General features: G+C 70.0%; 1 protein-coding gene across 4 annotated transcripts; it reads right to left on the bottom strand.

Moving 5' to 3' along the window:
• KCNIP2 (potassium voltage-gated channel interacting protein 2) lies at nucleotides 1–17,047 on the bottom strand. Of its 4 annotated transcripts, none has more exons than XM_090057238.1 (9): nucleotides 16,867–17,047; nucleotides 2,489–2,584; nucleotides 1,812–1,936; nucleotides 1,633–1,702; nucleotides 963–1,033; nucleotides 644–751; nucleotides 419–523; nucleotides 237–299; nucleotides 1–138 (listed from the first exon to the last, which is right to left on the bottom strand). In XM_090057238.1, the coding sequence occupies exons 1-9, from the start codon at nucleotides 16,937–16,939 to the stop codon at nucleotides 91–93; spliced, it is 759 nt and encodes a 252-aa protein (XP_089913364.1). In that variant the 5' UTR covers nucleotides 16,940–17,047; the 3' UTR covers nucleotides 1–90. The 4 variants fall into 4 exon arrangements, with proteins under 4 accessions (XP_089913364.1, XP_089913363.1, XP_089913362.1 ...); XM_090057237.1 differs by lacking the exons at nucleotides 2,489–2,584; nucleotides 16,867–17,047 and adding exons at nucleotides 8,151–8,389; nucleotides 9,584–9,713; XM_090057236.1 differs by lacking the exons at nucleotides 2,489–2,584; nucleotides 16,867–17,047 and adding an exon at nucleotides 8,151–9,573.
• Nucleotides 17,048–17,075: the final 28 nt, after the last annotated feature.

Consider the following 17,075-nt stretch of genomic DNA (forward strand, 5'->3'; position numbering starts at 1 on the left):
TCCCCACGCTGGCTGCGCCCCCAGGCCCTTTCTGGCGGGCGGCGGGGGGCAAGCGGGATCTGGACGGTGCTGGCAGGATCAGGCCGGGCGCTAGATGACGTTGTCGAAGAGCTGCATGGAGCGCATGATGTTCTCGTCCTGGGGGGTGGGGGGCGAGTCAGGCCAGGCTGGGGGGCAACACCCGCAAGGTGCCAGCCCCGGGCAGGGGAGGAGGCAATGGATGTGGGGGCTGCTACCTTCTGGCAGGACTCGATGAACTCCTCGATGGTCACCACCCCGTCCTTGTTCCTGTCCATCTTCTGCAAGCAAAGGGGGTGTCGGGGCCTGGGGGGCAGGGGCACAGCCCCCTGGCCCCAGCTGGACGCCCCCAGGCTCTCGGGGGGGGGGGGGACTGCAGGGCTGGGGGATCCCCACTCACCTGGAAGAAGCTCTCGACATGCTCATGTGGGGCCTCCTCGCGCATGGCCGGGTACGTGCACTTGCCCATCATGTCATAGATGGACTTCATGATGTCCAGCATCTCCTGCGGGCCCCAGGGGTCAGCCATGCCAGACCCCCAGGGCCAGAGAGCATCCCCAAGGCCCTTCATGTGTGGGGGAGGAATGGGGGTAGTGGGCAAGGGCCGACCCTGCACCTGGCCCACCTCCTTGGTGATGCAGCCGTCCTTGTTCAGGTCGTAGAGGTTGAAGGCCCAGCTCAGCCGGTCGTCCACGCTGCCCCGCAGGATGATGGACAAGCCAGCCGCAAAGTCCTGGGGGCAGAGGGCAGGGGTCACGGGGCCGCCCGCAGCTGGGGCAGGAGACCGGGGCAGAGCCCCATCCGGCCGCCGTGGGGTCCCGCGCTGGGGTCAGCCCCCGCCCCCAGCCCAGGCATCCACCTGGGGGTCCCCATGCGGGTGCAGGTGGCTCCCCCTGGCCCCTGCCAGGTCCCCGAGGCGAGGGCCACCCTGGGCGCAGGCTCACCTCGAAGCTGACGGAGCCATCGTGGTCGGTGTCGAAGGCGTTGAAGAGGAAGGCGGCGTAGGTGCTGGAGTCTGGGGGAGACGCGGCGTCGGGCGCGGGCATCGGCCTCTTCCTGGCTGCCTGCCCCGGGGAGCCCTGCCCGCCCCGCCCCACCCGGCCCTGCCCTGCGATTATGGAGACGACCCCAAATCTGAAGGTGCCTGGCCCCGTGATACGCCACCCTTATCTCCTGCCCCCGTGAGTATGCAAATGCAGTGTGCCAGTGACCCGACCTCTAAAGCTGCCCAGCCCCACGTGACACCCGCCCCATCTCCTGCCCCCTGCCCCGCTCTCGTTAGTATGCAACTGTATTATGCAAATGTACCCCAACTCTAAAGCTGCCTGGCCCCATGCGACACCCTGCCCTGCCCGTATTAATATGCAAATGCATTATGCAAATGAACTCAAATCTGAAGCTGCCTGACACCCCACCCTGTCTCCTGCCCCCTGCCCCAATTAATATGCAAATTCATTATGCACGACCCCCAATCTGCAGCTGCCTGGCCCCACGACGCCCGCCTTGCCCTTATTAATATGCAAATTAAACATGCAAATGACGGTCCAGATCTGAAGCTGCCCAGCCCCAGGTGCCCCCCCCAGCGCCAGCCCCCCGGAGGAGCGTGGGTCTCACCGCCCTGCGGGAAGAACTGGGAGTAGATCTGCTTGAAGCTCTCCTCGGTGACGAGTCCGCTGGGGCACTCCTGGGGGAGAGCACAGCCATGACCAGCGGGCAGCGGGCGCCAGGCGCCGCACGCCGGCGCGGAGCCGGGGTCCCGGGAGCCATGGGCGAGGGGCGCCGGCCGGACTCACGTTCTTGAAGCCGCGGTACAGGACCTGCAGCTCCTTGCGCGAGAAGCGGGTCTGCTCCTGCAGCTGCTCCAGCCCCTCGGGCCGGTGGCACACGGTGGCCAGCTCCAGCTCATCCTCCACGCTGTCTGCGGGGGCAGGGCGGGCTCAGGCGGGCTCTGCCCCCGGCCGGACCCCCCAACCCCGCGGGCCCCCCTGGGGCAGAGGACGAGCCCGGCCTCGCCCTAGAGACCGCCTCGGGGAGATGACGGCCCCGCCCAGACCGCCGGCCCCGCCACAGCCCCCCCACTCGCCGCCCGCCAGCACCCAAACGCCCCCACGCCCGGCGCTGCCCCCTCTCTTGCCCCTACGGGGCCCCCGGCACCAGCCCCACTCCCTCCCGGCACCAGCACGCCACGCCCGAGCCCCCCACCTGGGGCATCGCCCCGTCCCCCTCCCGCCCTGCGCAGAGAGCCGGCCGTCAGGAGCGTCCAGACCCGCGCCTGGCACCCGAGGCAGAGCAAAGCCAGGTGGGCCCAGCAGGGGGTGCTAGTGCTCTGCAGGCGGAAGCGGGGACGAGCCGCCGCCGGCGTCCCGCACAGCCCCGGGCCTGTGCCCCCGGTCACGCGGAGCCTGGCAGCCCCCGGGCAGAGCAGGGCCGCGGGCGCGGGCGCGGGCGCGGGGGGAGGAGAAGCACTTGCTTTGGCTGAGGGAGGGGGCGGCCTGGGGCCGGCAGCAGGGCAGCAGCCTGAGGAACCGCTGCTTCAGCGCCTTCCGGGCCGGCCCAGGCACGGCGCCTGCAAGACAAGTTCCCGCGCACCGCGTGTCAGCCCGGGCCGGCTGCAGGGTGGGGTGCCCCCCGCTCGGGCGCGGGGCCCCGCGGCAGCTGGGGGAGCGGGCAGGCGGGGGTGGGGCCGCCGGGACCGGGCTTGAGACCGGGCTGGGGCTGGCGCTGCCCGGCTCCACACCCACTCCCAACCCGGAGCCCCCATCCCCTCTAGTGCCCCTCACTCCTGACCCTTAGCCCCTGCCACCCCCCGGGCTCCTCATCCCTAGGGCCCAACCCCACTCCAGCAGGCCTGGTTGGCCTGCAGCCCCCACCCCACCCCTGCCCGGGGGGAGCCTCGAACTGGGGGCTTTGAGGGCACCGCAGAGCCCAGGCCCAGGGGTCGAAGAAGGCCGGGGTGGGGGGGGCAGGGGGCAAAGCGGGCTGCGGGGGCACAGGGGAGCAAGAAGTACACAGCAGGAAGGGCCGGGGGGCTCCAGCACATGCAGTGGAGGGGGGGGAAGCTTTGCTGTCCTGACTTGTTTCATGCTGCCCCCCCACCCCTGCTCACAGGTCGGGGTGCTCCACACGCCAGCCCCGTGACACGTGTGCACACACGTGTGCACGCAGAGCCCACTGCCCCAGCCCCCTCCGGGGACCGCAGGGGCCCCATACGGCTCCATCTGGCCTCTTCCCAGCCCAGCTCGCAGCCCTCGGGACCCCCAGCGCTCGCCTTGAGCCCCTCGGGCCTGGCGACCGGGGGCTCTGCCCCGCCACCACCGCCCCAAGAGGCCTTGGGTGAGTCCCTTAGCCCAGAGCCCCCGCAGCGTGGGGCTGTACCCTGACGGAGCCGGAGCCGGAGCCGGCGCCGGAGCCAGGCGGATGGACAGGCGGGGCCCGGCACCAGCACCCGCGAACCAAGAGGCGTGCGGCTGCCCGCTCATCAGCCCTGCTTAAGAGACAGGGCTGCCCTGGGTGCGGGGGGAGCAGTGGTACCCCCCCAGCCCCGCCAGTGCCCCTCACTCCCAGCCCGCAGCCCCAGGGCAGCATCTCACCCAGGGAACGACGCCACTGCCCCCCCCAACCCGCCCCCCCACAGAGAGGGGCAGAGAGATGGCATGGAGGGGCTTAGCAATCCCCAGTGGCCCCCCCAGGCCCCAAAGCAGGCGCTAATTGACCTGTCGATACCAATATTCATCCCCGGCTCATTTACTTCCCCCCACCCCAGCCGGGCCCCTGCTCGGCGCTGAATTATTGATGGGGCGCTGGAGGAGCTGCATTGATCGGGGCTGCGGCTCGCCGGGGGGGGAGGCGGCAGAGATGCCCCACGCACCAGACTGCAGCGTTCCCCCGCCCCCAACCTGGGCAAACAGGTGTCCATTTCACAGGTGGGCCAACTGAGGCACGAGCATCGCCCGAGCCCCCCCCAGTCATGTTCCCTGGCCCCGTGCTCCCCATCCCCATGGCTGCTGCCCAGCTGCAGGGGCCAAGTGATGTACCAAAGGCCCCGCGGGAAGTCTGTGGCAGAGCGGGGGGGGCAGCACTCTAACCCCTAGACCACCCCCTGCCCGCACCCCACCCTGGGCGGGGGAGGCGGGCGTCTCGGCGCAGCACCAGGGCAACAGGCGGGGATCGACCAGGCCGGCTGGGCTCCCTTAGCTGCACGGGCGGCGGCAGGTCCAGCTTCGCCCGGCTGGCAGCACCGCCATTAGCCCCCGGGGGCCCGCTGAGCGGCTCCTCGTCTGGGCCCCAGTGCAGCGGCCGGGAGGGGGGCACCAGGGAACAGCCCCCGGAGCTCCGATGGAGAAACTGAGGCACAGAGGGGCTGGGTCTCGCCACCTGCACCCCCAATGTCCCCTGCTGGCCCCTGGGGCCCCCGTCTTGCACCCCCAGCTCATGCTGTGACCCCCGCCGGAATTCAGATGGGGAAACTGAGGCACCGTGGGGGGGGGGTGCACACGCGTGTGTGCGCACGCGCGCGCGGGGGGGGGTTGACCTGTCCAAGGTCACTGCCGGAGCAGACAAGGTCCCAGGACACACCCAGGGAGGCTGCGCTCCTCTAGCCAGCAGTGCCCTCCATGGGGGAATCGATGGCAGTCCCCAGCCTGTCCTTCATGCTGGGAGGGGGTGGGGGCTCTGCTCTCCCTGCCAGTCTCTGGGCCAGTGACTCGGAGCCCCGCACCCCAATGCCAGGACGCCCGGGTCCTACCCTCTGCTCCGAGCCGCTGCCAGTGCCTCAGTTTCCCCATGGAGCCGCCCCAGAGCAAGAGACACCCCGGCCCCAGAATGGGCCCTTCGCACCGGCCCCGGCAGGGACGGGGCACGGAACAGCACCCCCCCAGCCTTGCACACGTGTGCACACACACAGAGCAGGTGCGTGGAAGCACACAATGCACCCGCAGCTGCACGCCTTATCCCAGCAACGCACATACGTCCCAGGTGCACACCCACACACACCTGTCCCACTCGCGCGCACCCCCCACACCTGCAGCAGGGCCACGCCAGGCTGGCGCGGCAGGACATCCCAGGAGGGATGCACGCGCACACGCGCACACTCGGAGCCCCGTGCCCCCCGGCTGGGCCGCCCTGGGGCCACGGGCGCCGGAGCCGCGGTACCTTCGAGGAGGACGACGGGCTCAAAGAGGCCAAACTGCTCAAGGACCTTAACGAAGAGCGCGAGGACGACCAGCACCGCCACCATCTCCAGCCCCTCCAGGTTCATGGTGGGGGCCACTCATGGCCCCGCTCCGGGGGGGGTCCCAGGCCAGCCCGGCCCCCCCCACGCCGGGGGCGTGGTGCCGCCGGTGCCAGGGGCCGGAGCAGCCCGGGGCGTGCGAGCGCGGCGGCGCCCAGGCAGGACTGCGGGAGGGGGGGCTGCGGCGGGGCCGGGCCGGGGGGGGGGACGGAGCCGGCCCTCCCCGAGCAATGACACCACCTCCATCGATCTGCTCCACTGGTTGCCAAGGGAACGGGCCCAGGAGGCCCAGGAGCCGCGGGGGGGGGGCGTACAGGGGCCCCAGCAGCAGCCTGGGGGGAGCCCAGGAGTCCTTGAGCCCCGCCGGGGGTCACCCGGGCACCCAGACCCCCGGCAGGGGGTGGGGGGCAGGCCTCCCCCTCGCCACAGCGGGAGCAGGGGCAGCAGCAGGGGCTGCGGGGTGCCAGCAGGGCTGGGGTACAGGAAGCGGCTGCTCCCCCATGCCCGCACCCGGGCCCAGGGGAGGGGGCTTCCATGATCTTGCTCTGCCCAGGGGGAAACTGAGGCAAGGAAGGGGGCAACCAGGAAGGACCCCAGGAGTCCGGGGCTTCGAGCCAGGCCCGGTGCTCTCCCCGCCAGGCCACGGCACCAGAGACGGGCGAGGCCGACGGGCCCAGGGGGCGGCTGGGGGCGGCAGGGCCCTCACTCCCGCCTGCAGCCCCCTGCCCCCCATCAGCCCAGCCCCTCCAGCCACAGATCCTCGCTGCCGCCCCTGCGCCTCACCCTAGAGCACCCCCACAGCCCCACGTGGCACTGACGGGGTGTCTGGGGGGGCGCCTAGGGTCTCAAGGGCCCCCACTCCCCAGCCCTTACGCCCGGGTCTGCCTGGCCCCAGCTGCCTCAGTTTCCCCGCTGCCACCCTGGCAGCTCCAGCACAGGAGTTGCAGAGGTTTTGCACCCAGAGCTGTCCCGAGCCCCAGCCCCAGGGGGAAACTGAGGCACAGAAGGGGCAAGCCACTCCTGGGTGTCCTGGCGCGGCTGGGGAAGGAGCCCCGGAGTCCAGGGCCTCCAGCCAGGCCTGCAGCTGAGGCACAAAAGGGCCCGGGGGGCTCAGGCGGGGCTCTGGGGGTGCGGGGTGGCGAGGGCAGAGCTCAGAAGCCCAGAGGAGCCGGGCTGGCAGGTCCAGAGACCCCCCAGGCCAACCCCTGGCTGCGGGTCGGGAGTGCCAGCGGGGCTGGGGGGGCAGTAGGCCCACCCTTACCATTACTCCAACTGGGGGGGGTCCCACAGGGGCCCTGAAAACAGTGCGATGGCACCCCTCGTGCCTGCCCCTCCCCCCAGCACCCCCAGTCTGGTGCATCCTCCCCAGTGTGTGTTAACCCTGGAACCTAATGACCACCACGGCGGATCCTGCCTTGTCCCAAGGCCACCCCGACCTCTGCAGCCACCGGCCCAGTCCCGCCACTGCCCCAGCTGCCCCCGTTGTCCTTCATCCGCCCCTTCCGAGCCCCGGCTCGGCAGCTACCCCTGCTGTGCACACGCTACCAAGCCAGGATCTGGGTCGGGCCCAGGGAGGCCGGTACTGGAGGCCATGGGCACAGGCCTGCCCGCGGGAGACAGCCGGGGGCAGAGGGGCGCATCCCCATCTGCGACGGACGTGCGGAGCAAGGGCAGGCCGCTGGGAGGCCCCAGGCGCGTGCAGGCCCCATGTGCGTGCAAGCGCACGCGTGTGCAAGGCCCTACCCTCAATGCCACTGATGATCTTGAAGCAGCGCGTGGTGAACCAGTAGGAGATGAGCAGCAGGATGACGATGAGCGCGGCGTAGAGCAGGCTGTCGTTGTGGGGCACCGGCCTCTCCATGGCCCCCGGCCCGGCCGCCGCCTGCCCCCCGCTCGGGCCGCGCGCGGGAGCCTGGGAGCGAGGCGGGCACCGGTTCCCCAACCAATTACCGTCCTGCCAGCACGTGCCGGCACCTATTAATAGCCGCCGGGGCCCAGGGGGCTGCCTGGCACGGGGGGGAGCTGCGGGCCTCGGCCCGGGACGGGGCGTCTGGGTCCCGGGGGCAGGTCGGAGCAGCCTCGAGGCTGCTCTAAGCTGTGCAGGACGCCCACCAGAGGTGGCTGAGGCAGGGGCTGAGTGCCACGGTGCCAGGAGGAGGGAGCTCGCAGCAGGTCCCATCCTGCTCCCCAGCTCGGCGGGGGGGCAGGTAGTGTGCGTCTATGCCCCCATACCGCCCCCACGCCAGGAAGCTCAGGGCTCCAGGTTGAGCGGCTCCGACCCTGCGCACGGAGCTGTACGCTGCATTGGGGTTGGGGGCAGGAAGGACGGGAGCCCACCCCTGCCTGCCACAGCCTGGAGCGGGACAGCGGTCCCGAGAAGTCCCGACTCAACAACCCGCCTGCCGGTCGGTACAGCCAGCAGCACTGCGAGCCCCCCCGGCACAGGGCAGCCCTGGGGGGACCCGCCAGCGTCCGGCATGAGAACCTGGGATGACCAGTGCCCCGGGTTGGGGGCACGACCTTGGCATGGGGCTGACAGCCTGGGTGCCCGCGCCGGGCCCCATCCATTAGAGATAAATTTAGGCCAGCGCCGAGCCCCCCCGCGCCCAGCGGGTTATTAATCAGCGCGTCAAGAGCCGGCCAGGCGCTATTTTGGGGCGGTGAAGTCACCGCTGCGCTGGGTAATGGAAGGCAAGGCTCTTGCCCCGGGGCCGCATCCTGCTACCGCCCGCACTGGGCAGGGCCCGGACCCGCGGCCACCCCGCAGGTGACCATACCGGAGTCGGGGGTGCTGAGAAAGCCCCAGCGCCCAGAGTCACGGGACGGGGAGACCCCCATGCTTTCCCCACTGCCTCCGTGGCCCCCCGCCCTGCCCGCCGGGAGACCCGGGGGTGGTGCCTACCTGTGGAGAGGGTCCCGGTGAGGAAGCGGTACAAGCCGCGCACGGCCCGGCCCAGGTGCCTCTTGCAGCGCGGCCGGCAGGGGTCCAGGGTGCCGGAGCAGGACCCCGCGGCTCCCCAGGAGCTCAGGGCATGGTCCACGTGCCCGCTGGGCACCGGCATCTTCCTCCTCCTCCGGAGCCACAGGTCCCCGGGCATCGGCACGGGGCCAGGCCTGGCACTAGGAAGGCGTCTGTGCCCGCTGCGAGGGGCCGGAGGAGCCGGAGAGCACACGCGAGGCCCTGAGCAGGCGGCTGCCAGGGGAGCGATGCCCGCCGAGACCCTGTGCCACCCCTCTCCGGTTGCCATGGCAACGCTTGGACCCACAGGTCCCACTGACCAATCAGGCGCTGCTGCCTCCCAGGCAGGAGGAAGGATGCTGGGGCTGGGCTGGGTGGATGGGGGGCAAGTGCCCCATATGGGTGCCAAGGGGCAGGGGTACAGAGCACCCTCCCACCCCCCCAGATGGGGGTCCTTGCCCCCCACCCCTAAGATGCTCTTCCCAGGCAGCATCACCTAAGGGGTGGGGGAGGCCCTCCGCGCTGCCCCCCCAGCACCAGGGGCAACGGGCGGCTCCAGACAGCATGGGGAGGCACGGGGCATCCTCCCATCACCAGGGGCACAGACCCACCCAGCCCGAGGGCCCCAGGGTCGATGTCCCCGCTCCGGCCGGCACACGCGTGCTTGGTATGTGCACACACAGAGGCAGCGGGGCCTCCTCTCACGCATGTTCAAGGTGCCCCAGGGCCACGCGCCGGGAGTTACGCTGTCCTGGAGTCGCAGAGGCGGTGCCACGTGCCCTGGGGAGGCCAGCGGCGTTTCAGGGACCTCCTGGCTCCCCTGCGAGCCGTGGAAGGATACAGCCGGCGCTGGGCCACGGCGCCCAGAGGCCACCGCCACGGGCACGTTGGAACCGGGGCTGATCCCCGCTTCCTGCCACGGGGCCTGGGCTCTGAAGTCTAAGGCGGACAAGCGGGGCGGGGGAGGCTCTCCTGCCCACGGGGGGTTCCCAGGCAGCCAAGGCCCGTGCAGGGCAGCCGGCTGCCGGCGCAGGGCGAAGCAGGCACAGCCCCAGCTCCAGAGGAGTCTGAGCCACAGAGCCAGGCGTCACCGCGCCGGGCACGGTCCTGATGCCACGGGGACTCCCGACACGGCCTGCCACGTGTGCCAAGGGCACACTGAGGCGTCATCCCTGGTTATGGGCAGAGCACAGCATTGCCCTGTGGGCGCTGGGCAGGCAGGCCCCGGGCTTTTCCCCTGCCCAGCATGCCAGCAGGGCCTGGTGGGGAGCAGGCACAGCCTAGTGCCCCGACCTCAGCCCCCTGCAGCACCACTCCAGCCTGCCGGTACCCCGCGGCCGCAGCCCCCCAGTACGGCTCCTGGGTCCCAGACTCACCCCGCAGCCCCCGAGCGCAGCCACTGCCTCCTCTTCCGCGAGCCCCCGGGCGGCAGCGTCCTCTGCTCAGCCCGCACCAGGGCTAGGGATGCACAGAGCATCACCCCCGCCCGGCTCCAGCCCCTCCGTCTGCCAGCCCCGTCCCCAGCATCCCTCACTGCAGCCCAGCCCCCCCCCCCCGGTGACTACAGCCCCCACGATGCCTTGCGCGGGGGTGGAGCTCCGGGAGAGGAGAGGAGAGGAGAGGAGAGCAGCGCTGCCTGCCTCAGTTTCCCCACCAGGCGAAGGGGAAGCAGCGGTGGCGGGGACACGACTCGTGCTCCTGCCTCCGGCTTGCTCATGTGCCCCAGACCCGGCAGGAGCGCCCCCAACGCCTCCACCTCTGCCAGCCCGAAGCCCTGGGTCCCCACGGAGCAGAGCCACAGGCACCGCGGACTTCCCTGCCAATGTGCCACGGAGCCCAGGTGCCCCCTCCCCGGGGCGGACTGCGCTGCAGGAACGAAAGGAGAATCGCCACCAGCAGGCGGCTGTATGGGGCCTAGGACGCAGAGGGCAGCTCGCACCCAGGCAGCCTGGCCCCGCTCCGGCAGCGGCAGCGCCCGGCGGGGCTCAGGCCCCGGTCCCATCCGGCCTGGCGCTGGCCCCGGGTGCCCTTGGCCCGAGCGGCCACGCGAGGGAGCCCCAGCCCCACGAAGAGCAGCGTGGGGTGAGCCGGGGACACGCGAGCGAGCCCCACGCACACGCGTGTGCACAGCCCCTGTTGCTGCCCCTGCCACCTGCAGCCTCACAGCACCCGCACGGCCGGGGGGAGACCTCGGGCCGGACCAGCGACGCGGCCCCCGACGGCTGAGCACGGCGCACTCGTTTCGTCCTGCCCCGGATCCCGCAGCACACACAGGCCCCCGCCACGGGGCCAGGCAGGGGCCGTGCGGCTGCCTCTGGGGAGGAGCCGAGCCGCAGGCCGATGGCCCGCAGACGCGGGGCGGGTCCGGAGGGAGCTCGCCGCAGGCCCCGCGGTGTTAACGAGGCGGGGGAAGCGCTGGCGGGGAAACTGAGGCGCGCACGGGGCAGGGGGCTCTTGCAAGGCACACAGGGCACCCAGGACACGCCAGCTGCTGCCCCCCACCCGCCACGGGCCGGGCCGTGACCTGGCGGAGGCACGCGGCCGAGGCGGGACCCCCGGCACGGCCAGCACGTGCCCGATGCCCCCCCCGCGGGGCCTGTCTGGCTGTCGGGGCAAACCCGCTCCGCCAGCGCACGCGCGGGGGGGGGCGGGGGGGGGCCCGCGGCCGGCGGCGCTGCCCATGCCGGGCAGAGACGGGCAGCGCTCCCGGCGCCCGGTGCGAAGGACGCTCCGTCACCCCCGCCCCGGCACCGGGCCGGCCCCTTCCTTCCAGCAGCACGGCGGCCGGGGGGGGGGGCTGTGCAGCTGCCCCGGGCGCCAGGGCACCCCCCCACACAGCCACACAGCGCCAGCAGACTTCCCCCCGCTGCTGCACCAGGCCGGCAAGACACCGCGGGCACGCTGCCATGCTCCACGCGTGCACACGCACCAGGTGGAGAACACAGCCCCCCCAGTAGCACAGGCGCACACATGTACACCCTTCCGCGCTGCACACGCCAAGCAGGGACAATCCAGCCCTCCCCGCCACTGCTCACATGCGCGCGCACACACACGGGCGCCTGACACCCCGCGTGAATGCCCCGCACATCCCCACTGTGGCCTGCGGCCCCCTCCATGCGCCCGCACTCCCGTGCGCTGGGACCCAGGAGACCGGCCCCCCCCCACTCCTGCTAATGAAGTGCTGATGGCCCCGCTTTCCACAGCAATTTAATTAAGCAGCGGCACAAAGCAAGGCTCATCCTCCTGCCCAGGTGCGGGTGTAATTAAGGCAGGGGGCAGACAGCCACAGCAACCCCCACCCCACAACAGACTCCAAAGGAGAATCGCTACCAGGAGTCATAGGGCCTATGACATGCAGGAGGGCAGCTCTGGTTCCAACCAACAGAGGGCAGCATGTGCAGGTTCACTTAGAAACCCACTTTACAGATGGGGAAAAGGAGGCCCAGAATGGCCAGACTTTCCCCTCCTCCTTAAATCCTCCCGCTCAAAGCCCAGTTCTCTTAGGTCTGATCCCCAGCTCTTTTAAGACCTGGCCGCAAGAAATTCAGCCCGACAGCCACAGAGCCAGACCATGGATGCCAGCCCCGCCTCTCCTGACCAGGGTGGGGGTGGCTGCATGTGTCATAGCCCCTATATAGCCAGCAGCTCAGGGGATTCCCAGACACCCTGCTCCCCCCCACCGCAGAACATAGCTCCCCTAGGTGCCCAGACCCACGACCCGGCCTCCCCTGGAGGAAACACACAGGCCGCAGTAGCTAGATGGGGCATGTCGAGGCAGGGAGCTGCTGCAGCCGCTCGCTCCATCGCTGTCCGCTCGCCTCAGGCCCATCCATCAGCACTGCCAGGCTCTGCCCTTGCCCATACACCCGTGTACACACCCGTGTGCCTACATGGGCATCCACACCTGTGCGCCCCCCCCGCAGCACAGTGTATGCTCACACACAGGCATACACACCTGTGCATACACAAGTGCCCATACATGCGCACACACGCCTGGGGGCACTCGCATATAACACACTTGAAATACGCCCGGCTTGCAATTTTGGCAGGAAAACGCTTCTCCCAAGCCATAAGTCACCAAGCAGCCGCCCCTGCAGCAATGGAGCCGGGATCTGGCTGCTCAGGGGCCTCAGCAGCAGGAGCTGCTCTTACCGTATTTCCCCGAATAGAACGCGCAGCTGCCCCTTTCCTGGTCCACCAGAGCTCCTTGTTCAGCACCAGAAGACAGCACCTGCCAGTGCTAGGGTGGCTTTTGCCAGTCTCCCACGACCTGCCTGGCATCGGGGAGGGTTAAAGACCCCTGGGGAGCTCAGAAGGCAGCAGCCCCCTCCCCCCACTTCCCCCTGCTCACATTGGGGACCCCAGCGGAAAGGAGCCCAGCCTTCATCTCCCCAGGCAGCCGCCGACAGCTGGACGCCCAGGTTGGCTCAGCTCCAACCCAGCCACTTCCCCTAATGAATCCACTGCTAACGAGAGGAGACAGCTGGGGGGGCTGGGAGCCACTCAGCCAGCGGGACCTCTCCTCCTGCCTGCCACAGCCACTCACTTCCCTCGCAAAGCCCCTCTGAGCCCCCTCCCCAAGCCCCCAAAGGGGGCATCCTGGAGGAGCCCTGGGCTGGATGAGGACCACGGCCTGGGGCTGCGAGGGGCTGGAGGCTGCAGCCCAACCACAGCCAGGCCTCCAGGCCAGGGTCTCTGGAAGCCCCGGGGGTCCTATCAGCACCCCCACATAGCAAAGTCCTGGAGCCTGTGATATGTGCACGAGTGCAGCCACGGGAGGGACCAGCGCAGGGCCCCCAGACGCCCCAGGACGGAGACAGGAAGCGTCAGCCTCAAACCTCCCAGGCCCCGCCAGCTCCAGGCCCCCCCGCTGCACTGAACCCCCATTGTTTGGAGCAAGCCAGGACAGCAAAGCGAGCACGGGGAGGGGGGAAAGCATGGTGCAGGGCATGGGGGGGAGGGGAGAGGGGGACAGGGAGGCCACCCCCACCAGGGCAGGGAAGGACCCAGTCTGGCCTGGAGGAGCAGGGCCCGTGCCCAGCTGGGGAGGGGTTTTGCACCCTGCAAGGCTGGGGGGAGCTGGGCAGCCTGGGGCCGAGCAACGCACCCTGGATGGGGCATTAGCCACCCACGGGGACCCAGAAGGACGCGGGGTGGGGAGGGGTTCGGGGGAGGATTGCAGGGTCCCAAGGGTACAGGGGTGTAGACACCCACTCAGGGGGGCATGGGTGGGGGGGCTCACAACCTGGAGCCACTGGCCCCCCAGCCTGGTCTGCAGCCCCTGCACAGGGGAGAACCAGCACCAGGGCAATTTGCAGGGGCGGGGGGGGGGTGGTATTGGCTGCAGCTGATCCAGTTGGAGGCCCCCACCCCCAGGAGGCAGCAGCAGGATGTGTGCGGCCTGATACCACATGCACATGCAATCATACACACCCTGCACCATGTGCGCACACAGCCTGTGTGGGAACACACATGTGCACGCCTCCAACATGCCACGATGCACAAGCACCACTGAGCCCAGTACCCCAACACACACACGGTGTCATACGCACACACAACTGCCTCCAGGGGAATGTGCACACGCACACCTCCAACACCGCATGATGCACACGTACCACTGCGCCCAATGCCTGACAAGCACGCACATGCACACACAGGTGCACATGGAGAAACTGCTCCCCCAACACCAGCCGCATGAACACACACATGCTGCCTGAACACACTTCCAGCACCCCGAGATGCACAAAAACCATGGCATGTAACACCCTGCCACACACACGCGTGCCCCCCGCCTAGCACACGCACATACACCTGCACAATCACCGGAGGCACAAATGCACGCTCATCGCATGCACACGCTTCCAGCTCCCCAAGACGCACAAACACTGCATCATCCAAGACCTGCCCGCCCAGCACGCCCCCCCACGAACACGCACCAGACACAACCACATGCCACACAGCCGCACACGCTGCCCGCCTACACCTGCTCCGTCACTGCCAACAAGCAGCAGCGCTGATCCGCAAGCACCTTTCAGCTCAGGGAACACCCCCAGGATGCCCCCCCAGCCCCGGCCTCTCCTAGAGGGGGAAACTGAGGCACAGGGCTGCACTGTCCCAGGGCAAGGCGGTGGCCCACTGCAGACCCCCGCCTCCAGCTCAACAAAAGCAGCTGCCCTAGATTTGGGGCTCCTCCCAGCGCCATGCCCCCCCCGCACACGGCTGCAGCACGGGGAAATCCAGCTGTGTTAACCCCTGCAGTGCTGGAAAGGCACCGCACGCGCGTGCCAGTGCTGCCACCGCGAAGGCAGAGCCCTGCGCCCGGGGGCACAGCACACGCGGGCGCACACAGGGCTGGCCTGCTGCACCCTGGCAGTGCCCAATGCACACGCCAAGAACACACAGAAGGCACGCACCCTGGATTAACCCCGTCCCTGCCACGCTTGACAACATGAGAGGAGCTGTGGAGGCTGCAGCCCCGGGAGGCCAAGGGGCCGGGGCAGGGGCAGGGGCAGGTCTTGCAGTGACCCCCCCAGCCCCTACGGCATGGGGCAGCAGGGCCGGGGCTGTGACGGGAGCTGCTCTGGTGCCTGGCAGGGTCCGTCGTTCCCGGGAGGCTTCTACTTCTTGCTCGCATCGGCAAAGTATCCCCGACTAATCCCCCCCTGGGCCCGGCCGCCATAGCAGAGGGAATTGCCGCCTCGCACACTCGCTGGGCACACACGCCTGCAGGGCTGTGGGCAGGCCCCACACGCACCAAGCATGTGCTCACCCCCCCCGTGTATGCTCACGCATGCACCCACAGAGCACAGGCTTGCATGTACACAGAAGCACTCACACACACCCAGGACACACATGCACCCTCCCATAGAGCACATACTCACATGTAGGACACACACATGCACAGAACAGTCACTCACACACATGCAGGACACACAGAGCACACTGTCACACCCACCCACAGAACATGTGCTTGCGCGCGCACACACAACATATGCTCACACACACCCCTACAGAGCACATGCTCGCATGCACACATGAACACACACCCACAGAGCCCACGTTCACACCCACCCACAGAGCACATGCTCGCACACACCCAGGACACACACTCACACCTCACACACATGCGTATGCAGAGCCCCAGAAGCCCTGGGAATGCCCATGTGTGCGCCCAGCAGACCTGCTCACGCACACACACCCCCGCACTGGACACAAGCACACGGGCAGCTGGGGCCGGGCAGGCCGGGGGCTGCGGGGGGCTACGGCTGCGCGGCCCCGAGAGACGCAGCCTCACGCACCGCTGCGCCGGGAAGCAATTTCCACGAGCTCCTCGCATTAAAACCCAACACGGCCTGGAGCCGCGGGCACGACAGGCTGCCCCCGGCCACCGCAGCCCGAGCCCCGGCGCCTCCAGCCCCCTGTGTCCCAGGGGGTCAAGCCAGGAGCCACGGGCCTGCCCGCTGACCCCCGCGAGAGGTGCCCGAGCTGGGGGGCAGTGCCCCAGCTCCTCCATGTGCCCGGGGACGGGCTCCCTCCGGCTGCCCCCAGGCCTCAGCATGGCCCGAGCTTGCCCAGGGCCCCACGCGGCGCGGCGGGCGCTTGCTGCAGCAGGGGTGGCTGCCAGTCTGACCCAGTTTCGGAGGCTGAGAGACGGGCACGGTGGCAGCCCCCACCTGGCACGGCCTGGGGGAGCTCTCACCACAGCCACGGATCCAGGCTGGGCCTGCAGGCGCAGCCACCTCCTGCCTCAGTTTCCCCTGCTGACAACAGTGACCTACTTACTGGGTGCGGGGGGAGGTAGTGCCCGGGTCCGGGTGCCCCATCACGCTGCCCCCAGCCCGCTGGGTCGTGGCGGGGGGAGAGGAGCTAATGCACGCAGGTTATTTTTAACGCGGGCTTGATGCAAATCTGTATGGCTGTTCCCAAAGCCCCCTGGAAGCTGTGCGGGCTCCAGGTGGCTGCACCTTTCCCGGCCCCCCACCTACCCCCAAGGCTCCCCGGCTGGCGCCCCGCCCAGGGAAAGCCCCGGGGTGCTGGGCATGGGGCAGTGCATGCTGAATGCCTGTATCACCGCTGCTGCTCCCAGCAGCGCCAGGTGTCACCTGGCAGCAGACCCATTTCACGGGGTGCAACTGAGGCACGGAGGCTCAGGGAATGCACGGCGTGGGCCTCCTGCGTCCCAGCCTGGGGAGGGGGAAAGCCATACCTTCCCACAGGCAAGGGGGCCAGATCCACCCTTCCTTGCCAAATCCAGGGGCCCCTGGCACAGGGCGCAGAGGAGGTGGCTTGAGCCCCTGCAGCGAGCTCGGCCGGGCCCCAGGGCCCCTCGCTCCCCACGCGAGCCCCCGGCCCGCGGCCCCGCAACAAGAGCTGCTTTGGGCAGCCCGGGGCGAGCACCAACGCTGCCGCAGCCCACAGCTCGCCCCCACGGCACGCGGCTGCCCCTGCTTGCACACACGCCGGCACAGCACTGTTACACACGCACACACACCTGCACCTGCTGCTACTGCCTCTCCCCTAGTTTCGGAGCCTGCCGCGGGGTGGGGGGGGGGGGGGGCCCGCCGGCTCTCCCGGGGCAACTCCGCAGGGGGCTGGGCGGGGGCGGGGCGGGGCGGGGGTCAGGGGCGCGGGGGCGCCGGGCGCCTCGGGCCGGACTCACCCGTGAGCTGGTCGTAGGAGCCGTCCAGGTCCCGCGAGTCGGCCAGGCTCTGCCGCCGGCCCTTGCCCCGCATCCCCGCTGCCCCGCTGCCCCGGCGCGGGGCGGGCGGGGGCCCAGGGGCCGCCCCCGGGAGCGGCCCCCAGCAGCGCGCGCGGAGCTCCGGGCCGCGCCGCCGCCGCCGCCCGCGCCCGTGTGCGGGACCCGCCCCG

The sequence above is a fragment of the Crocodylus siamensis genome, chromosome 7 (assembly GCF_052110815.1).
Source record: "Crocodylus siamensis isolate JL-2025a chromosome 7, ASM5211081v1, whole genome shotgun sequence".
Classification (NCBI taxonomy): Eukaryota; Metazoa; Chordata; order Crocodylia; family Crocodylidae; genus Crocodylus; species Crocodylus siamensis.

Bases quoted from the DNA above. Each gene is read 5' to 3' on its own strand.
- KCNIP2 (XM_090057236.1), bottom strand. From the start codon at position 8,700: ATGCTGCCTGGGAAGAGCATCTTAGGGGTGGGGGGCAAGGACCCCCAT. The intron at 1,703-1,811 runs GTGAGTCCGGCC...GCTCTCCCCCAG, and splicing joins TGTACCGCGGCTTCAAGAAC to GAGTGCCCCAGCGGACTCGT. The intron at 300-418 runs GTGAGTGGGGAT...CTTTGCTTGCAG, and splicing joins ATGTCGAGAGCTTCTTCCAG to AAGATGGACAGGAACAAGGA.